A 23,392-nucleotide genomic window follows, 5' to 3' on the forward strand; every position below is an offset into this window, starting at 1 on the left:
ACTCTGTATATGTATCTGATGTGTACGGTCAATACGTGAGTGATTCACTCTAATGTCCTATGGAGCAAACAGAAAAGACCATTTGAATGGAGCCTGATTAAGAGGTACTTCACTCACCTTTTTGCACTTCTTCTCTTCAATATGCCTTCCATGATGCAGAGGAACGCTCAAAGACCGGGCTCTTCAGTGCTGGCAACATTTATGCATTGGGCCAAGAGGGAACACTGTTCTTTCATAGAATCATTACCTGGTAATACTGCGGAACTAAAATATGCCTTTTCAAAAAGTTTATTTCGTTAAAAAAAAAAGAAGATTTTCTCAGCGTTCATACTTCAAGTCCTTCTCATTAGAAACACTGTTTTTTCTTCTGTGTGTAATGTGTTGCTTACCTAGTGTGTATGGAGACTAGTCACCTAGCTACTAACTGCTTGGCTTAGGCCTATAGTTGCTTGTAGTCTTCTTGAGCTATACGTTGGTGGGTTCTGGTCTCAACTGGTGGGGTGTGATTTCCTTCTTCTAACTTCAGTGGAGGCTTCAGATGTGTGTGCACAATAGATTTACCATGACACCATCATTAATTCCAACATGAATTGGGGCGGCAGGGTAGCCTAGTGGTTAGAGCGTTGGAAGGTTGCAAGTTCAAACCCCCGAGCTGACAAGGTACTAATTTGTCATTCTGCCCCTGAACAGGCAGTTAACCCACTGTTCCTAGGCCTTATTGAAAATAAGAATTTGTTCTTAACTGACTTGCCTGGTTAAATAAAGGTTAAAAAAAAGACTCATCGTGTGACTAAAGCTGTGTTTTTATCTGAAACCACAAGAGGACAGCAATTGCTAGAGCTAGATTTAAAAAAAAAAGATTAGCTCAAATCGGCTCAAAGTTTTTATGGCAAATATAACCTACTGTAACCTAATGTAAGAAAGATTTTAAAAAATAGAGTTCCAAAATACTGTGTAATTTAATTAAAATTAATATTTTATTCATCTTTTGGACAAGTACAATCAGAACATTTCTGGGGAAATAAGAGTGCAGTCTGCGCTGTAGTGTGAGGACAGTTCTTTGGGCTGGTGTTTGAGTGGTAGCCTATTCGGCGTCCCGTGCTTTCCTGTGGAAACGGCTCTGCTGAATCCTGCGTTGTCGGAGGTTGATAACTGCTTTTGAGCAGACTGAAGGGACAAACGGCATGGACATATTAGGGATTTCCTTTTTTTAGGGTTAAAAGTAGACGTGGCTATTTCCAGTCAACACTGTGATATAGCACTAGCCTATCCCAGTTTGTTAACTTCAGTACACAGTATGTTCTTGAACCTCTGCCCTACCACTCCCTGCCCTTTCTCGTCGCCATGGCCATGTGCCCTTTCCTCAGAGATTGTCCCATAACTCTCTCTCTCTCTCACACAAACAGGATGCAATTCCCTCTCTACTTCCTTACAGACGTCTCTGTCAGTGACAAGTTGTGTCCGCGCCTAGTTCAGGAACACTGGCCCCTTGTGTAGTTCTCCCACTGCGCCTGGCTCACCTTGACACACACTACCGTAACACCAGCTGCAGGTTCTGACACACACACACACACAAACACACCTCATATCACCCTTCCAGTGTGAGGGGATAGGACATAAAAGACAGTTTAGACCAGCATAGATAGATAGATAGATAGAGAGAGATGGGCCTCCTTCACCTTGTGTGTTAAGGGATGGACAGCATTGAGAAAAAAAAGAAAGAGGAAGTGTGTTTATAAACCTTCAGCCAGAGGACCTTGAACCTGTCTTCTGTTAATTAATAACCATCTTCTGGATTGTTTAATTGGAAACATAATATCTGATCAGTTATCAGCATAAACAACAAACTATACCCTTGAAAAACATCTCCCAAAAGTACACTATCACCCTTTAAACAAACTACAGCGTATGAAGGCTTTAGAGGGCATTCATGGTTGCCTTCTGTAACAGTTCTTGTTCTTCCCAGTATGTTTCAGGGACGTCTGTGTGTGTTCTCTCTCTCTCTCCTCGTCCACAACAGTCTGCTAGGCTGAGCCCGGCCTGAGGACTTGCTGCGTCAACGCCACTGTTTCCTGTTGATGCCCAGCAATCAGGAATACCTTGAGCGCGGGTCAAAGGATGTGTGTCACTGTCACTTCCCCTCTCAGCAGCCCCCCAGACACTATAGGAAGGCACACACCAATGGCCCACGACCACCACATGTACAAATAGCTGTGCTCTCACACACATAGCTGCATGTTCACAAGGCCGTACACAAGGCTGAAATGAACACACACATCTAGGGAACACTGTGATTGAGGATAAGAAGGAACAGTAACGTTCCAGAAGAGACTGCCCACTAGAGCGCAAACACGTTCTCCAAAACACTACTCAACACAACCACAATCAGTTTCTATACTTATTCTCAGTCGCCCTCACCACAAATTGCACCACTGACTGACCATATTGATGACCCAAAACATACAGTAATATAGAGCCATTATTCCTTCCCCAATTATACACCCAAAACCATGCTGCAACTTCAGACTCAGCAAAACACAATCTATCGTTGATGTTCCATCCATATCAGTGTTGATCATTAATATTTTGTGGTGGCATGGCTGAGTTCCCAAGATGTCAGTGGTCCAGGGAGGGCAGCTTTTAAAGGATGTGATTCTGAGAGGATGCTGGTCGAGGGAACAAACAGGAACCTTGGGAGGGGTCACAAGGCACTGAGGGCAGTCAGTGTCACAGCAAAGATCAACGGGGTCATCAATCTGTGTGTGTGTTTTTACACCATTCTGTCACCGCAGACAGTGATATTGTCACAATGTCGCTGCTTCCAGCCTCTCTCTGATACCCCCTGGCCTACTCTCCTCTGCCGGTCTTCATTAATTAGTGCACCCCTTGGGGAGAGGAAACCGAAGACACTAGAAACACAAGAGGCACAAGTCCCTTATTTATTTCTGGAGAGGTGGGGGAGGCATGTGGTGTGTACGCGTGCCTCCCAGTTGTATATCCAGGGGAAATGTGGGGAAGCAGAGTGGGTTCCTCCGGTGTTTAATGTTGAGAACGTCCGAGACAGGATGCATGGGTCCAGGAGGAAACCCTGATACCCGGGCTAACCCAGAGTGCACTGCGCCACAGCGATCTGGTGTGCATGGACATCAATTATACTGCTGAGCCGGCTGTGGAAAGAGAGCCTGACACTAACTATCTACACATATCCTTTGCCTGCTCTGGGAAAATTTGCACTAGAGCACTCTGAACAGACGCAGGAAACATCCTTGTGCTTTGACTGTCTTGGCCTTGTTAGATAACTGAGAAAAGAAGCACACATGTAAATGACTATGTGCTGCCAGTAAAATATCTGTTTTTCTACTTTAGTTTTCCTTTCCTTCTTTCTATTGACAGTGTAACAGAAAGTGCCCCGTTCCTCTCGCAGACGTTAAGGGGCGGAATTTGTACAAACGTGAGAGGGGTGAAGTCATTGCCACGCCGTCAGAAGGACCGAGTAAGTGGGCGGAGGACAGAGAGAGACAGAGAGAAAGGGATTGAGAAAGAGAGAAGGAAAGAGAGAGAGAGCGACCATGATGGAGCTGAGGATCCAGTTGATCCCTACAGGTGAGATCATCCTGTCCCCTGGGAAGAATGGAGAGAGCTACTGCCACAGCTGCACCAAGGTGAGTCCATCCATTCAACCTGCTCACTCCTCATACACTTGAAATAACTAGCTATCCTTGAGTAGGATTTTCCTAGCCTGGTCCTAAGATCTGTTTGTGCTGTCTTGTTAACTTTGCTAACCTTGGCGAGACAGCACGAACATGTCTGGGACCAGGCTAGGATCTGCCTGTGTGGAAGTAGAGCTGATGTATCATTTTAGAGGTTCACTGTGCACAGGGAAAAAGTTGTTTACCTTGGCCGTTCACACTGTTTTTTCGCTTGACCACCGGAGGTTGGTGGCACCTTTATTGGGGAGGACAGGCCCGTGCTAATGGCTGGAGCGAAATAGGTGGAATGGTATCAAATAAATCCAACACATGGTTTGATTCCATTCCATTCGCTCCGTTCCAGCCATTATTATGAGCCGTCCTCCCCTCAGCAGCCTCCAAGCGGCTCGACAATGTACGGTAAATTTGTTTGTGCCAAATAGTTGGCTTGACAGAGTGCAATCAATATCATCCTCATTCGATTTTTCCACTCAGTGCTAGGCCATTGATGTTGATTATACATACTGGTTCAGCAGAGCGCCAAGCGGAAAAAAGTTACATGTGGCTTATAATGTGCTGGCTACTTTCAGTGTGTGAAGAGGTGTGAAAAGTTCATCCAATGTAAATGCAGATTCAGAAAAGTATACAAGACAAAAATTAACGGTGGAGAGGCACTGTCTTCATTTCAAGATAGAGGGCGTAATTTGAGTAAACTAATTATAAACCATAAGAAAATCCAAACCAACTGAATGGTTGATTGCCACTTCAATAATGATATTAACACAACGTATGATCAATTTAAAGAAGGGTTACATGTTTCTCTATGGAATGGGGAGAGCATTATTCTCTACCAAAACATTTTTTTTTTCCATCTCTGTTGCACAAGTTCTGTGGTGAATGTGAGAGTGGGTGGGACTGGTTCTCCAGTTCACACAACCTAAGGAATGCAGGGTGTGGGGCTTTAAAACAGACAGCATATGGTGAAATAACAGGCTCTGCCATAGAAAGCAGTGCAGCTTAATGGAATGTTGAACACAAAACAAATTTGACCAACTTGGATCTTAAGAAAGATTTGTATTCAATAATGTACAACCAGTGAGACGCTGTTAACTTTATACGTTTAGTTTGAGCCTTATGTTAATTCAGCGAGCAGGAGTGGCTAAATGACGGGAACGGTACATGGAATGTAGGTGAGGAAAAGATGGAGACATTCCGGAACAGCACATGCATTTCCCATACATCCCAACATTCCGCCACGGTCACATTCACATCACCCTCGCGTGCCTCTGATTTTGGGAGTGTGTGTGATTGAACATGTGGACTTGTGAACTGAAGGCACGTGTAGTGTGCGAGTTAATGAGTAGGCATAGGCACTATTTTCTAATTCCTTATCGAGAAAGGAACAATGCCATCTTTCAGTTTCACACAGATTCTGTGGCGAGAGACAGAGACACTCCCTGGAGTACAGTCTGTCTTACCATTGAACAGGGCCTTGTCAACAGGATACAACCTTTCCTCCCAGCATAGTTAAAGCAGAGTGAGGAGAGATAGCACAGTTGGGTGGTGTGTTTTTTGAGAGTGTGCATGTGTGTGTGTCAGAGAGAGAGTGTGGGTGGTGGTGGTGGGGTGTATGTGTGTGAGAGAGACATATTTCCCTCAGATTACACAGACCCATGAAGATTTTGAAAACAAATCCAATTTTGATAAACTCCCGTATCTATTGGGTGAAATACCACAGTGTGCCATCACAGCAGCAGGATTTGTGACCTTTTGCCACAAGAAAAGGGCAACCAGTGAAGAACAAACAACATTGTAAATACAACCTATATTTATGTTTATATATTTTCCTTTTTGTACTTTTAACTATTTGCACATTGTTACAACACTGTATATAGACATAATATGACATTTTAAATGTCTTTATTCTTTTGGAACTTTTGTGAGTGCAATGTTTACTGTTCATTTTTTATTGTTTATTTCACTTTTGTTTATTATCTATTTCACTTGCTTTGGCAATGTAAACATATGTTTCCCATGCCAAGAAAGCCCTCAAATTGAAATTGAATTGAAACATTGAGAGAGAGAGCGGGGAGGTGGGCTATAGAAATGAATCGATCACTATGGCAGCGGTGCTATTGCAGTCCATTATCACATGCAGGCAGGCAATTGAATTGCAACCGTCACATTCACATGGGATGAGGGCGTGTAATATGCACCAATAGAAATGCTGACAATAATAAGGCCATGCTGACAGTGGACTTTTGGTACAGTGTACATGCCTCAGACCTACAGTCTACTATGACAGTAGATTGTGTATAATAGACTTGAATAACATTGACATGTATAGTAATAGCAAATTGATGAGTTCTCTGCAATAGATCTGATGAAAAACGCGCATGTGGCCATACCCCTTTCAAGAACCATGCAACGCATGGCAGTACGCGGACTAGTGTAGTGACAGGTCTCTTGACAGTAGAGGGTAGGAGAACACTCCTACGAAGTCAGCGAAGGGAAAGTGAGTTGAATGCCGTCGGCGGTTTTTCTTTTCTCGTTCAGGTTAATTTTCAACTGCATATTCTCACCAGTACAACAATATTTACAGACACTCAACCCTTGTTGTTCGTAGGGTAGGAGCTATAGGCATACAATCCTAAAAGGTACACATTGAATAGGCTATTCAAAGCAAGGAAGTGTGCTCTCACAGTGCAAAATTAGGTTCACACGTGGCTATCAAATGCAAACGTTGCATATGCTAGTCCCCATGTAGCCTATTAAGTGTTACACCCGTTGAAAACAGTTTTCAAAGAAAGTTGTGACAGCAGGCGGTAAAACAAACGATATCCCACCTTAAATCTGTGGGATGGGTTTTGAGAACTTCCTGGTATCAATGATACGTACATAATCAAGTGTGAAGGTGGTATTTACATATACGCCTGGTAAAAATCCACTTGAACTACCCTCCAACTCATAATTACAAGTGGGACTCTTCTATTGTCGCAGTCAAGTGCTAGTCGGAACTAGGAAACTCCGAAATGTCTGACTAGCTAACTAGTTGAACGCGGCACGTGTATAACTATGACCGGAACAATTTCCGAGTTCCAACTAGCATGTGAATGCTTTTTATAAATATATGCAGCAATCTATTCATATGGTATTTCAACGCTATAATTTGTTCACAAACATTTTTTTTATTAACAACTAATATAACACAATATACCAAATAACACAGACAAACTTTATACACATTTATACAAAAATACAAAGGCTTCATGGGCATTTGGGATTCGCGTTGCTTTTACAAGCATGATAGCTGTTTTTTTAGTTTATGGTTAATACACATTGTTGATCAATAGCCAATCGGCGTTTATCTACGAGTTCAAAGCAGTTGAAGTCATCCAACATTATTTACGACTACACAATTGGTAATTACCACCTTCCCAATTGGTTATGAATGCAGCATAAGCGCTGTTGCGTGTTTGAAAGAGGGAGGGGAAATTACTGACATTTGTTCCACGACTCACCGGAGGACTGAAATACTGAGTGTCTCAGAATAATGTAATGTTTTTTTTATAGCTTAAAATTACTGTTGTATAATTTAAGTATATTTGCTAAACATCATTATTCTTTAAAACAAAGTTCATTTAATTAAAATAGATGAATAGTGGTGGATATTCTAGGCGACAAAGGCTGTGGACAGAGTTAGCCTATTGTATTTGAGAGAAGAAACCTTCCCTGTAGAATTACAGCCCCGCAGATTGGAGTTGCTTGTGAGATCAGTAACGAGGAACCGCTAACAGGACTGGTCAACATCGAGACAGATGAATCTGGGCTTTTCACTATTGCGCTGGTCTAACGAGAGAGTCTGTTTGTAGCCTACTGGTGACGAGACATCAGGACGAAGAAGTCTACTGTGTCGCATTGACATCGACTCATTGAAGGTAGGTAAGTTATATCTTCAGGTACCTGGTTTCTCCTCCGTTTCCGAAACCGGCTGTTAACAAAGTTATTTTGTAGCGGGAGGAAGTTTGCGTGCGTCATATTTGTGACAATGTAGCAAGTCGGCGACGAGTCGCACGCTGGGTTGAAGTCAAGTGCTCGTGCCGTACGTGCAAACAAGTCTGTGAAAACAATCACTAACCTTTTAGAGTTTGTCTGATTAACCAAGGTGAATGAATTGAACTGAAGACACCTGTTGTAGCCTAACATTTAAATAGTGGTTTAAAACTGTGTTTTAACAGAGGCCTCCTCCCACACCACCAGGTAGCTTAGTCCAGTTAGGTTGTTAGCCTATTTAGTGACACTTATCTGGTGGCAACTACTACCATACATGTTTTAATTCGTCAATGTATGGGATCCTGAGGCTATAAGGAGCGGCTGTCAGTCAGGGAAGCAATGACATGTATGATGTAACAACTTGACCACCTGAACAGCTGCCAATCCATGCCCTGACCTGACTTGTGTGTGTATGTGTATTCTTGGGTGACCTGGGGTTATGTCGAGCAGACTGTGAGTGTCCAACCCCAACTAGGTACAGGATTGAGATTTGTCATGGCTCTCCACTCGCATCTTGTGGCTGTATGTGTAGATACAGTAATAAAATAGTGTTTTTGTTTATCAATTGTTGAATTAGGCAAGCACTAAAACCAATCGATGGGGTTGTCAATACGGTTTCCCACAACTTATTGGATATATTTTTTGTCTGCTGTTTACCTGTAACCAAGACTTTGTATTCGACTAGCTCGGAGGGATGCTATGATCCCCCTCCAAAACAATAAGTCATCGCAACAAGGATTCCAGTTTTAGCCCACGGCAGAATAATTTGGGGATTGAGCTTTTTCCCGGCTGTCTGCAGTCTACAGACAGTTAGGCATCTCCCAGCTCTGTCTCACAAAGCTTAAGAGTGGCATTCACAGAGTCAAATATAACCCACTGCTTGACCCCACCAAGTTGTTTGCATAATATCCTTTTTGCATGTATCGCTTTGCCATTGGGCAATTCTGTTTGTTATTTAAAGCCCTCCCCATCTTTGTCATCTGCTGCTACATGTGACCAGCGTGTGTGTGTGTGAACAGAATGGTGGTGACATGGGCTGCTCTGCAGACCTTGTCTTGTTGTGGCCCTCTTGTTATAGAGCCAGCTGTCAATGCTGCATAGCCTTACCCCAGGAGACTTAATAGGATACACCTGCCTCGGCCTTCTCTGACAGGAAACTCTCAGGGCTTACTACTCAAACTTGGCCAACATGGCTGCCTGACTGATTGCTCTAAACCAGGTATTCCCAAACTACCCCTCAGGGGTACGCCAAATAGAAATGTGATTCACATTTTAAAAAATACATACAGTTGAAGTTGGAAGTTTACATACATTTAAACTCAGTTTTTCATAATTCCTGACATTTAATCCTAGTAAAAGGATTAGGATAACCACTTTATTTGAATGTGAAATGTCAGAATAATAGAGTGATTTATTTCAGATTTGATTTCTTTCATCACATTCCCAGTGGGTCAGAAGTTTACATACACTCAATTAGTATTTGGTAGCATTGCCTTTAAATTGTTTAACTTGGGTCAAATGTTTCAGGTAGCCTTTCACAAGCTTCCCACAATAAGTTGGGTGAATTCCGGCCCATTCCTCCTGACAGAGCTGGTGTAACTGAGTCAGGTTTGTAGGGCTCCTTCCTTGCACACGCTTTTTCAGTTCTGCCCACAAATTTTCTATAGGATTGAGGTCAGGGCTTTTCGATGGCCACTCCAATACCTTGATGTTGTTGTCCTTAAGCCATTTTGCCACAACTTTGGAAGTATGCTTGGGGTCATTGTCCATTTGGAAGACCCATTTGCGACCAAGCATTAACTTCCTGACTGATGTCTTGAGATGTTGCTTCAATATATCCACATAATTTGCCCACCTCATGATGCCATCTATTTTGTGAAGTGCACCAGTCCCTCCTGCAGCAAAGCACCCGCACATGATGCTGCCACCCTCGTGCTTCACGGGTGGAATGGTGTTCTTCGGCTTGCAAGCGTCCTCTTTTTCCTCCAAACATAACAATGGTCATTATGGCCACACAGTTCTATTTTAGTTTCATCAGACCAGAGGACATTTCTCCAAAAAGTACGATCTTTGTCCCCATGTGCAGTTTCAAACAGTAGTCTGGCTTTTTTTATGGTGGTTTTGGAGCAGTGGCTGCTTCCTTGCTGAGTGGCCTTTCAAGTTATGTCGATATAGGACTAGTTTTACTGTGGGTGGATATAGATACGTTTGTACCTGTTTCCTCCAGCATCTTAACAAGGTCCTTTGCTGTTGTTCTGGGATTGATTTTAACTTTTCGCACCAAAGTACGTTCATCTCTAGGAGACAGAACATGTCTCCTTCCTAAGCGGTATGACGGCTGTGTGGCCCCACGGTGTTTATACTTGCATACTATTGTTTGTACAGATGAATGTGGTACCTTCGGGCGTTTGGAAATTGCTCCCAAGGACGAACCAGACTTGTGGAGGTCTCACTTTTTTTGTTGGATTGTTGGAAATGTTACTTGTGTCATGCGCAAAGTAGATGTCCTAACCGACTTGCCAAAACTATGGTTTGTTAACAAGAAATTTGTGGAGTGGTTGAAAAATGAGTTTTAATGACTCCAACCTAAGTGTATGTAAACTTCCAACTTCAAATGTGTTTGTGTGTGTGTATACATGCATATGTGTGTACACTACTGTTCAAAGGTTTGGTGTTATTTAGAAATATCCTTGTTTTTGAAAGAAGCACAGTTTTTGTCCATTTAAAATAACATAAAATTGATCAGAAATACAGTGTAGACATTGTTAATGTTGTAAATGACTATTTTTAGCTCGAAACTGATTATACATTTAAAAAAAAAACATCTATATTCATCCCGATTCTGGGATGCTGGCCACCTAGGCAGAGTTGCAAAGAAAAAGCCAAATCTCAGACTGGCCAATAAAAATACAAGTTTAGGATGGTCAAAATAAGACACTGGACAGAGGAACTCTGCCTAGGATCCTCTGTTTGGACCACCACCCAGGACAATGGATCGGATTCCAGTAGGCGACCCAAAACGAAGGCGCCGCAGACAGGGCGGTCTTCAGGTCAGGCTCCATAGACGGGCACATCGCTCACTGCTCCCGAGTATATTACTCACCAATGTCCAGTCTCTTGACAACAAGGTAGACGAAATTTGAGCAAGGGTTGCCTTCTAGAGAAACATCAGAGATTGTAACATTCTCTGTTTCACAGAAACATGGCTCACTCGCGATGCGTTATCAGAGTCTGTACAGCCACCCGGTTTCTTCACACATGGCGCCGACAGAAACAAACATCTCTCTGGTAAGAAGAAGGGCGGGGGTGTATGCCTTATGATAAACAACTTGTGGTGTGATCATAACAACATAAGTCCTTTTGTTCACCTGACCTAGAATTCCTTACAATCAAAAGCCGACCACATTATCTACAGAGAGAATTCACTTCGATTATAATCACAGCTGTGTATATCACCCCCAAGCAGACACCTCAACCTCCTTGAAAGAACTTCATTGGACTCTATGTAAAATGGAAACCATATATCGTGAGGCTGCATTTATTGTAGCTGGGGATTTTAACCAAGCTAATCTGAAATCAAGGCAAAATTTTATCGGCATATCGAATGCGTGACCCGGGCTGGCTGTGTTCTGGTTCATTGCTACTCTAACTCCTGCAATGCATACAAAGCCCTCCTTCGTCCTCCTTTCAGCAAATCTGAACACGACTCCATTTTGTTGCTCCCAGCCTATAGACAGAAACTAAAACAGGAAATGCTCAGGTCTGTTCAACACTGGTCCAACCAATCGGATTCCAAGCTTCAAGATTGCTTCGATCACGTGGACTGGGATATGTTCCGGATAGCCTCAGACGACAACATTGATGTATACACTGATTTGGTGAGCGAGTTTATTAGCAAGTGGATTGTGACGTTGTACCCACGGTGACTATTAAAATCTTTCCCAACCATAAACTGTGGATTGATGGCAGCATTTGCACAAAACTGAAAGCTCGAACCACTGCTTTTTAATCATGGCAAGGCGGCCAGAAACATGACCCGAATACAAACAGTGTAGCTATTTCCTCCGCAAGACAATCAAACAAGCTAAGCGACAGTATAGAGACAAAGTAGAGTCACAATTCAACGGCTTAGACACGAGGTATGTGGCAGGGTCTACAGTCAATCACTGATTACAAAAAGAAAACCAGCCCCGTCACGGACACTGACGTCTTGCTCCCAGACAAACTAAACAACTTCTTTGCCTGCTTTGAGGACAATACAGTTCCACTGATACAGCCCACTACCAAATCCTGCGGGCTCTCCTTCACCGCGGCCAACGTCAGTAAAACATTTTAAATGTGTTAACCCTCGCAAGGCTGCTGGCCCAGACGGCATCCCTAGCCGCGTCCTCAGAGCATATGCAGACCAGCTGGCTGGTGTGTTTGCGGACATATTCAATCAATCCCTATCCCAGTCTGTGGTTCCCACATGCTTCAAGAGGGCCACCATTGTTCCTGTTCCCAAGAAAGCTAAGGTAACTAAGCTAAATGACTATCGCCCCATAGCACTCACTTGCGTCATCATGAGGGCTTTGAGAGACTAGTCAAGGATCATATCACCTCCACCCTACCTGACACCCTAGACTCACTCCAATTTGCTTACTGCCCCAATAGGTCCACAGACGATGCGATCACACTGCACACTGCCCTAACCCATCTGGACTAGAGGAATACCTATGGAAGAATGCTGTTCAGCATTTAACACCATTGTACCCTCCAAACTCGTCATTTAGCTCCAGACTCTAGGTCTCGACCCCACCCTGTGCAACTGGGTCCTGGACTTTCTGACGGGCCTACCCCAGGTGGTGAGGGTAGGAAACATCTCCACCCCGCTGATCCTCAACACTTTATATAATGTTTACATACATATGAGATGTATATTCTGTACTCTATACCATCTGCTGGATTTTGCCTATGCCGAATGGCCATTGCTCATCCATATAGTTATATGTACATATTCATATTAATTCCTTTACACTTGTGTCTATAAGGTAGTTGTTGTGAAATTGTTAGATATTACAGCACAGTCAGAACTAGAAGCACAAGCATTTCGCTACACTCGCATTAACATCTGCCAACCATGTGTATGTGACCAATAAGATTTGATTTAGAAGGCCAGCATCCTGGAGTCGCCTCGTGAATGTTGAAGTTGAGACTGGTGTTTTGCGTACTATTTAATGAAGCTGCAAGGTGAATTGTGAGGCATCTGTTTCTCAAACTAGACAGTCTAATGTACTTGTCCTCTTGTTCAGTTGTGCCTAGGGGCCTCCCACTCCTCTTTCTATTCTGGTTAGAGCCAGTTTGCGCTGTTCTGTGAAGGGACTAGTCTACAGCGTTGTACGAAATCTTCAGTTTCTGGGCAATTTCTCGCATGGAATAGCCTTCATTTCTCAAAACAAGAATAGACTGACGAGTTTCAGAAGAAAGGTATTTGTTTCTGGCCATTTTGAGCCTGTAATTGAACCCACAAATGCTGATGCTTCAGATACTCAACTGGTCTAAAGAAGGCCAGTTGTATTGCTGCTTCAATCAGAACAACAGTTTTCAGCTGTGCTAACATAATTGCAAAAGGGTTTTCTAATGATCAATTAGCCTTTTTTTAAATGGTGAACTCTGATTCGCTAACACAACGTGCCATTTGAACACAAGTGATGGTTGCTTATAAGGGGCCTCTGTACGCCTATGTAGATATTCCATAGAAAATCAGCTGTTTCCAGCTTCAATAGTAATTTACAACATTAACAATGTCTACACTGTATTTCTGATCATTTTGATGTTATTTTAATGGACAAAAAATGGACAAAAAAATTGTTTTTCTTTTGAAAAACAAGGACATTTCTAAGTGACCCAAAAATGTTGAACGGTTGAGTGGTATGTTTTTAAAATATATTTTTTAATCTTCACATTTCAAACAGTCCATTTATATTTTCCAGCGTGGTTATACATTTGGGCAAGTTTTTCTTTCTTGCCTGAGCAGCCTCGTTTCACAACCAAAAATAAAATGAAACCATTTAATGTTCAGAGAAATAACAACACAATGTCAAATACCAGTAGCCTGGTCAAATAATGAACATCCAATCACATGAACGGTTACTCTGCGGGAATTCCGCTAACGGTCCGTATGTAGCCAAACGTAGCTGCTGCTCATGTTGGTATCTGACCATGTACTGCTTTTACAACATACAGAAGAAGTACGCTGCTTATCAAGGGGCAAAGTATTGACACGTTTTTTTTGAATTGAGAGACGAGCTTAAAGTTTTCTTTACTGACCATCATTTTCACTTGTCTGACTGCTTGCATGATGAGTTTCTCACACTGGCCTATATGTGTGATGTTTTTTCTCGCCTGAATGATCTGAATGTAGGATTACAGGGACTCTCCGCAACTATATTCAATGTGCGGGACAAAATTGAGGTTATGATTAAGAAGTTTGGCTCTTCTCTGTCTGCATTAACAAGGACCACACACAGGTCTTTCCATCATTGTATGATTTATTTTTTTGTGTGTGAAAATGAACTCAAGCTTACGGACAATGTCAAATGTGATATAGCGAAGCACCTGAGTGAGTTGAGTGTGCAATTACGCAGGTACTTTCCCGAAACGGATGGCACAAACTCGATTTGTTATCCCTTTCATGCCCTGCCTCCAGTCCACTTAACTATATCTGAACAGAGTTTCATCAAAATTGCAACAAGTGGTTCTGTGAAAATATAATTGAATCAGAAGCCACTGCCAGATTTCTGGATAGGGCTTCGCTCAGATTATCCTGCCTTGTAAAAGCACACTGTTAATACACTCATGTCCTTTGCAACCACGTATCTATGTGAGAGTGGATTCTCAGCCCTCACTAGCATGAAAACTAAATACAGGCACAGAATGTGTGAAATTATTTAAGACAGACTCTCTCCAATACAAGCCAACATTGCAGAGTTGTGTGCATCCTTTCAAGCACACCCTACTCATTAACCTGTGGTGAGTTATTCACAATTTTCGATGAACAAATAAGGTCTTGTATGTAAGATGGTTAAATAAAGAGGTTCTATAAGAGCTCTCTGTCACAACCCGGCTCATGGGAAGTGACAAACTCACACTCATTCTTCTGGTTATTAAACATATTGTGTGTGACGCAGGGTAACAATGATGGCAATAAAACAACATTAGAGAGCGCGCTGACCCTGGTGTTAGAAGGGGTACGCAGCTGGACGTTGAATGTTTGAAGGGGTACGGGACTATTAAAAAGTTTGGGAACCAGTAAACACTTGTCACCAACACTGCAGTTTATTGGGTAACCTTGTTAGTTGGAACAGATGAACGGTTGGATTTGTCCGAGAGACTAATGAACAAAGATTGAGAGGAGAAGGGAGAGGATGTCGTAGAAATAGGAACATGCTCGGTCAAATAATGTATGGTCTTGACAACATTCATCCAGGCCTTGTGAATTGGTGGACCTAGGGATCGCTTGCAAAAGTACTGTACATTCTCAGTTGCTATGGTTTCACAGGCGTGACGTGTCACACTCCCTGACCGTGACTATTTTGAACATGGTCTTGGTGCCCAGAGTTTGAAACCAAGCGACTGCGAGCGAGGGCATGTCTGGGACAAACTGCCCTGATAACAGCCACATTGACTTAACTGACACATTGACATTAGCTGTTGCTTTTGCAACAGCTAATTGGGATCCTAATAACATACCAAATACTGTGATAGTGAAGCAAAACTGATGTGTTTCACAACCTGGTAGAAGTGGAGGACGATATGGCATCCTGGATCCATAGCCTGCTTGAGTAATAAGTCCCGAGAAGGTGTGGTATATGGTCAATGTATCACAGCTAAGGGATGTTCTTAGGCACCATGCAATGTGGAGTACCGGCACCTATTTCAGTCCAAGTCAAGCATTGGGTAGAGAGGTTGTGTGTGTGTGTGTGTGTGTGTGTGTGTGTGTGTGTGTGTGGAGTGAGTCAGTCTGGTAGAGTGCGTGTCTGGTAGTGAGTCATTGTAGAGTGCTGCATGTACACCGGCGAGTCATGAATTGAGCTGGTTGGACGATCTGGGGTTTTGTCTCCTAGCTGTGGCTTTTCCACCAGAAATGTCCCGGCCTTCGACTAGAGCCCTGCCCTCGTTGCTGCTTCCTATCAGGAGCAAACTACCACCCGACTGGGAAACCCAACTAGCTCAAGCAAACCTGGGTTGTGTTCATTTTAAGGCACACAGTAACAAAACGTTTCAAAATGATGTGGAACAGAAAATGAAAAATGGGCTTTTGTTATTAATACGGTTTCGGGTAGTACCTTCCTGTTTCGGTCAGTTTTCTTCCGTTTCGTGCCTAGTGACCTTGACTAGTCGAGGTAGGATGTCTCAGAATTCAAGACCTTCACAGTTGCCTGAAAAGTTAGACAAGGTTAAGGTAGGCCAGTAGGTTAAGGTAGGCCAGTAGGTTAAGGTAGGCCAGTAGGTTAAGGTAGGCCAGTAGGTTATCTGACTGCTGTCACTCGTCCGTGTTTCCCTGTTTAAGCCCAGGCACTGTGCTGACTGTATGTTTTAGATGTCAATCCCTGTTTTGCCTCACACACACACTGTGACTCACACTGATTAACCTGATGGTGTGAGATATTTGGTTAATCCTGTCTCATTCCCCGTGGCCTTCACCGTCAGGACAGACAGACAGGGGTAGAGTGAAGGGCTGTGGGAAAGGAAAAGGAGGTGGGGCTTAGAGATCCTCTTTCCATTACTAATCCTTCTCTTTGGTTTTTCTGCTCCATTTAAAGTGAACACAGGAATTGGTATCTGACTTAATAAGCCTATAGCATTCATGATTTTGAATTGTGGTATTATTGTGATTATAGGTGTTTATAAAGTTCACTACTAGTGAATCTTCTCACAGTTAGGCCATCGTTTCCTTCTCAGAGTGTGTGTGTTTGCCAAATTGCAAATTATATGAATGAACATTTTGTTCATTCATAACTTTGACCTCGCTGACTGAAGTACAAATTTAAAAGCATTTTAGTGATGGTTTGTGCGTGCATCCTTGTATCACGATAACCACCACGCCTTCTCTAACAAGTTGGCAACACTTGCATGCAATGCCTTCTATCCCGACTGGAGACTCCTGTAGTTTGTGCTGCTTTCAGTAACACTTTACGTAAAGCCTGCACGTACAATGCTTTTATTCCTTGCTATAAGCATGTATGAGACTTCATAACGGCTTTTCATTAACTTGTCTCGTTGTATTCCAGAACTCCTGCTCCACTCTGATGAATGAGGTATGTGCTCACACAAAAATGGCCCCTTTCTGTGGTAGATAACCTGTAGCATTATGAACCGATCTCTGTCGACCTGCACCTCCCTTTTTTTTACAGGGCTGTGACGATACCAGATTCACATCTTTTGTTGTTGTCCGTGGTAAGAAATGGAAACACGGTGCAGGCAACTCCTTTGTTTAGTTTTTTTTCTTACCACGATACCACGAACAAGTATCGCGGTACTGGTATCGTCCCGGCCATACCTCCTTTACCCATTTGAATGTGACTTTACCACACCCGTACCCTGAGACTGTCTGTCTGTAAATGGTCCATTCGCTCGCTCTCTGCTGGCACACCCACCTGTTGTGACCCACTGTGTGTGTTGGTTCCCACACACTCTTTGTACCAGCTAGAGCCCTACTTGTTCACCTTCCTGTTGTGTGTGTTGTAGTTCTCCCTGAGAAGTTAACCTGGCATGGATATAGCCTGGTTCCAGATTGTTTGTGTTGTCATGTCACGTTTGGCAAGACCGCACAAACGCATCTGGGACCAGGTTAGCATTCAAATTTGTACACAGTGACTGTGTATATATAAACTTAGTTCCTTTCAGTGGTTGTCAGTGCTGGGACCTTGGCCAGCAGCACTGTGCCTGCCCCCCCCCCCTTCCTGATTGGCCAGCCTGCCAGCCCTGCATGTTAACCTTTACCCAGGTCTACTCCATGACTGCCTGGGCCATAAGCTTACAGCAATCCCAACCAGGTGTGTCCTTGTGTTGTCCCAACCCTGTACTGTCAATGACTCAACGTGGTAGAGGAAGGGTAGGAAGGGAGAGTATGTGTCAAAGGGGAAAAAACTATTCGGGGCGGATGGATCGGAACAGGGCTGCGTTCAGCAGGACACAACATTGTGGAATGTTGCAGATGGCGGTCACAAATAAAGCTGCCCCGATTCTCTCTGCTACATGTCAGAGAGGCATGGTTGCGGCATTGAGCGATCCACCAGTGTAGCATGTTTGGTCTGTCTCATATATTTCAATCTGAATGCCACCCACCCACCGGTGGCAGTGTAGAGGGAGGTAGTAGTAAAAAATAGTAGGAAGTGTCTCCATCAGTTAATTCGTTGCTGAATGTCAATGCAATTACAGTAGAGCCTCTGGATTGGCAAACCCATTAGCCAATCAATTCACAATGAGTTAACCACTGATTGGCTCCATTTAAATGTAGGGCTCTGAATTAGACAAGGACGTTGCATAGTTCCTCTGTCAGCAACACAGACCTCCTTTAAAAAAAAAAAATCTTCTCAAATATGTAATTCTACTTGACGTATTGTCTGTTCAAACAAGACTTTCCAAAACCTCCATTCCAGTGTAATATCACACACTCTCAAATAGTTTTTGCTTTTCATTCAGCTGCAACCGATGTGTGGGAGCAGGGCATGATAAGAGCTTGGCCCGTATGGGAGGAGAAGTCGGAGCGAGTGAAGGAATGCAAACACTGCCGAGGAGATGGGCTTGATAAGAGGTGGAGTTGACACCTGGCGTCGTTTAGAAGAATCCCTCACCCCGATGGCCTATGTGTCTGTCTCTGTCCGCACGGAACTCCCATGCAAATACACGAGTCTCAGCTCACTCTATGGGACACGTGTGTTCATACCGCACCCAAGTCTATGTCCAACTATGTGCTTGGATGGATAGCCTGCTGAGTGCACGGTGCTGTTCCTTTTTAGTGCGATTCACCCGCACGCTGCTGCCGATAGGACTGCATCTCTCAATAAGCTCCTGTCAGCAGTCATCTGATCCTCTAATAACGCTGTCCCAACTGGTCCCTTGGGAGAGCTGTGAGCTAAGCCCTGTGTGTTCAGGTCCTCTGTGTGTGTGTGGGGGGGGTCCAGTAATTAGGGGGATGTGATGCGTAGAATGAGAGGGTGGGGGAGGGTGCTCGTCTGTCTGTGTGCCATTGTGTTTTAATGATTACAGTGCTGTCTGGTCATTCGAGGGTAGTAATAATACCCAATGACCTGCCACACACGGGTGTGTGTGTGGAGAAATAACTCTGTGTGTGTCATTGCCTCAGCTGTTGTCTGTGTATTTTCCATCTAAGCAGCTCTAACCCCTGACTCTGCCCTGGGGGTGGTTAGGAACAAGATTCCTGAGATGTTGCAACGTGAAGTGTGTTTGTCCCCAGACTGTTCAGATCTTCCGATGGGAAAGAGCTCTATGCTTACAATGTGCTCTGTTAGGCCCAGTGCCAAACCTCAAGTTTCATCATTCCTAGACTGCTGAATTTATTGCAACGTCAAACCCCGCACAAACTCCCATCGTATGGTGGCTTTAATTATTATTCTCACTCCTGTACAGTCTTTCTTTATCTAGTGTCGGCCAATGGGTGAACGTGTGTGGTGTCTGTCGTTGCTTTGAACAATATGGCCGCTCTCGTATCGAACCATATTCACAAAGCAGCTCTGAGCAGGAGTGTTGCTCTACAATCAGTTTTTCCTTTCAAAACGTAATGAATGAGCGGGGACCTGATCCGAGGTCGGCACTCTTACACTGAGACACTGGATGAGTACGGGCCCTGCTCTGTTAGGCTCCTGTCCCCTTGTCCATAAACTGCTGTCCTATATGTTCTTATGAGCAGCTGAGCACCCCAAAAGATAATCGGATGCATGTCTGGCACTGTGTCTGCTGTTGGGAGTCAATGCGGTATGTTGTAACAATGTTTCGGTTAGAGCAGTGAGGAGAAATGGCAGATATATGGGATGGGAGATCTGGCTCTATCATTTGATACGCTGTCGGACAGATGGAGAGGACTAGAGGGAATTGGATAGAGGATGTTTGGCAGCAGTATGCGAAATCCATTATTTAGTCCTTTTGTGTCGGGCAGCAGTGCAGTTGTTATTGATGTGGAATCGGCCCCCCAGAAACCATACTGAGAACGGGAAAGGCCGCATTCGACATTCTGGCAACTCGTGCAAGTGCTTCTGGTTCAGTCGGTTTACACTGGGTCTGTGATGGTAAGCAAAGGATTAACGTCAACCAAACGAAGTGACGCCGTCCCGCCGGCCGACAGCACACTACCTTTCACCAGAGCTGCCGGAGGAAGGGAGGAAAGTTTGTGTGGCCAGTATTGGTCTTCTATCTCAATAGAGGAGAGGATAGGGGCTGGAGAGTATATGACTTCAGTGGGAAGCCTCTGTAGACTGTACTCTATACCCCGCAGCCTGCTGCCTGCAGCGGGAGCTGCCCATATAAGGCTGTGTGGGTATAAATAAGCCTGAGAGGGCCCCTCTAGCCTGGGGGAGGAGACCAGAGAGGGAGGAGGGAGGACAGGCCCAGCTGCCCTATTTGTACTGTACAAGTAGGAGTTCCTGCTGGATGGAGCCAGTCAGTGGTGTGCACGGAAGTTTCCCAGATATTGAGACGGGGACGAAGGAGAGGGAAGAAGGAGTGTTGGGGGTGACGGGGTGGGAATGAGAGAAATGTTTGGAGTTCCTCCTACTGCAAGTCTCCACTCGCCCCTGTTGACTCAAGGCTTGTGTTCCTTATCTCTCTGCCTGTGTGTCTGAGAAAGAGTGTGTATTCCCTTTGTTGGGGGAATTGCCCTTACAGCCCTGTCCCTCACACGTCTTCACACTGGACCAGTTGCCCTGAGGGCTGGGGTCAGGCTCATCTCAACTGAGATGATGGGGGGGAAGGTGGTGAAGAATCACTTGTCCCTAAAGGTCAGTTTAGTAGTTGAGCCTCTAATGATGAATAGTAAGAAAAGGCTGATCCCAGACTAGGGTGTAGCCTTATTGTGAGCTAGACGACTGCCCCATTCACCTCGTCCACACAGAGGAATCTCCACTGATTGATCTAGACTCTGCTTGCATACGTGTGTGTGTGTGTGTGTGTGTGTGTGTGTGTGTGTGTGTGTGTGTGTGTGTGTCTTCCTCCTCCTCATTCCTGCTGGGGTAAGGAGGAGGGCTAGCCAGGGCTGGCTGGCTGGGATAACGTCTTTATGGAACACTGGAGACACTTTAGGAAATGCCTGCGCAGCCCAAAGTGCTGGCTCAGGCAGAAAAGAGGAGTATGTGGCAGCGTGCGTCTCTGGGCGAGAAGGAGAGGCAGCCAGATGTGTTTGTGTGTGAAAGGGAGAGAAAGCACTCCATTTTGGCCTGTTTGCTTCCATTACCCTTGCAAGCAAACAGCTGTAATATTGCTTTGTCTAACTCTCCTTGGTGACCAGATAAATGTTGACGCTGTTGGCGGCAGTACAATCCTCTGTAGATAGACACCTAGGGGCTGTAAATGGCCAAGAGATTGTAAATGACCCAATGTGGTTATACTTGCTGATGCCACCCGGTCTGCAGTACATGATGCCAAGAGCAAAGATGGACAAGGATGCTCTCTTCTTTCCTACAGATGAGCAGCATCACACCACTGTACAAATAATCATGTTTGTCTGTTCTGTTGCACAATGGGTCCTGCCTTGTGATCTCATTGTCCTGCCTTGTGGCTCATTGTAATGGGTGGAATGGCCTCTATGGAATGGAGTCAAATGCTGTTTCTATGTGTTAGATGTGATTGGCACCATTCCAATGTTTCCATTCCAGCCATTGCAATGAGCCCGTCCTCCTATAGCTCCTCTCACCAGCCCCCTCTGGTCTCCCTGTTCTCGTGTGTGTGTGAGACCTGCAGTAATGTACGTCTTTGTGTTGTTAATGTATATTATAACTTTAACATAAAAACATTTTATTTTATTTCACTTGGTCCCCACACCCCCTCAATGGTCATGGGGCTTCCTCTGTGGCCATCCCCCCCCCACCCCACCACCACCCTCTACAGTCTTTACTCTGCCTCCACCCCAATGGACATTTATTTATTCATTCATCACTTCCACAGTTATGTATATAGTGCTATTTCGATTTTATTTTTTATTACCATTTTCATTATTTTATTTCACCTAGTCTTGTTGGATTTTCACTTCACCCTCCAATCACACCTGCAACCCTGTACGTGTGGCTGTTACACCCCCGAATCCTACAAGTTCTATATTCTAGAGGAATGTAATAGAGTTCACTCACTCGCATGTGTTCTGGGGACAGATGCTCTGTAATATAGTCCCTCGGCCCTGTCAGGCCTAATAGCCTGTTCACTGTGGAAACAGCTGTGTATGGAAAAGTGGACGGCGACAGCACACTCACAACCCGGTGCTGCCACAATGATTCACAAAACCCAGAGAGGAAGAGGGGCACAGCAAGGGAGTCCGATGGAACGGGATGCAGCCCTTTGTCAATATAACACTGTCACCAAAGAGACAGCGTTATGACAGCGTGATGTTACAGCAGAGTATGAGCTCATTAGCATCCTCTTTGACCACACTCTGAGACTGAGTCTCTCTCTCCTCTCTCTTTTTGACTGGCTCTTTCCCGCCCACATGGCTTACATTCTTCTGACCTGACATCATAGGGGTCTTTCATCTTCTCCTCCTTCGTCCCCCTTTCCCTCCCAGTCAAGCCTCCTCACATTGGCTTCTTTCACAAACTGAAGGTCCCTCTATAATCTATATGATAATATATCTATAATATCGACCTCCCTGCACCTTTCCCTGTTCTTTCAACTGATAGACAGACAAGCTAAAGTTGTCACACACAAGCATGCCACACTCGCACGCCTATGAGACGAGACGGAGGGTAAGGCTAGTGAATAGAAGGCTGACAGTCAGACGGTCTGGTTACTGTCATAGTGGGGGAAGATGGCTGCAGAGACTGAGAGAAGAGAGATAATAAGATAGGGAGATGACACTACTTGAGGGCGTAAATATTTGTTTAGTGTTACAATTCTTCATATGTGACTAATTAGAATGTTTAATTTAAGAGGCCCGTCATCCTGTTTATCATTCCGAGGCTACAGAAGACACTGGTCGCGTTCCAGGCAGCCCTGTACAATGCAGTCGCCTGCCAGATGTCATATCAGAGCTTCATTTGTGGTTCATGCAGCTCGTCTGCTTTTAGTCGGTCTGGAACGTGGCCACTGTCTGCAGCTACTCGGGCCGGTCTCCTGGGCTAAGAATTTGTGGGGTTGAAATGGTAGTGTTCTGTGAAGGTAATGGATGGTGGACAGTAGCAGTGCGTTGGCACCGGGCCCAGCTGAATAGAACATGGTGGGTGGATGAAGCAAGCAAGGACGTGTGCCTGTGTGTTTCTCACAGAGCTGCAATTTCTCTCCCGATGACTCACTCTGTAAACTAAGCTGCTCTAGCTCAGCGGAGGGGTGGGGTCATGTTTACTGTATATACAGTACCAGACAACACCATCATATTGTCCTTCAACCATATGTTGATTAAGCTGATGAGTCACCGGCAATAGTTAAGGGTTGTCATAGATTTGTGT

At 44.4% G+C, this 23,392-nt stretch overlaps 1 protein-coding gene across 5 annotated transcripts in view; it reads left to right on the top strand.

Annotated features, from left to right (window-relative positions):
- The first annotated feature begins 3,161 nt into the window (after positions 1-3,161).
- The window catches only part of LOC112265184 (unconventional myosin-Ic-like), a 72,235-nt gene continuing 52,004 nt past the window's right edge, over positions 3,162-23,392 (top strand). The window contains exon 1 of one of the 5 annotated variants that reach the window (XM_042295945.1): positions 3,162-3,662. In XM_042295945.1, the coding sequence (XP_042151879.1) occupies positions 3,570-3,662 (93 nt within the window). In that variant the 5' untranslated portion in view covers positions 3,162-3,569. Of the gene's footprint in view, positions 3,663-7,182; positions 7,632-23,392 lie in introns of those variants that run through there. The other 4 variants (XM_042295941.1, XM_042295940.1, XM_042295944.1 and 1 more) reach the window with 4 other exon arrangements.

Source organism: Oncorhynchus tshawytscha, linkage group LG13 (genome assembly GCF_018296145.1).
Source record: "Oncorhynchus tshawytscha isolate Ot180627B linkage group LG13, Otsh_v2.0, whole genome shotgun sequence".
NCBI classification, from domain to species: Eukaryota; Metazoa; Chordata; class Actinopteri; order Salmoniformes; family Salmonidae; genus Oncorhynchus; species Oncorhynchus tshawytscha.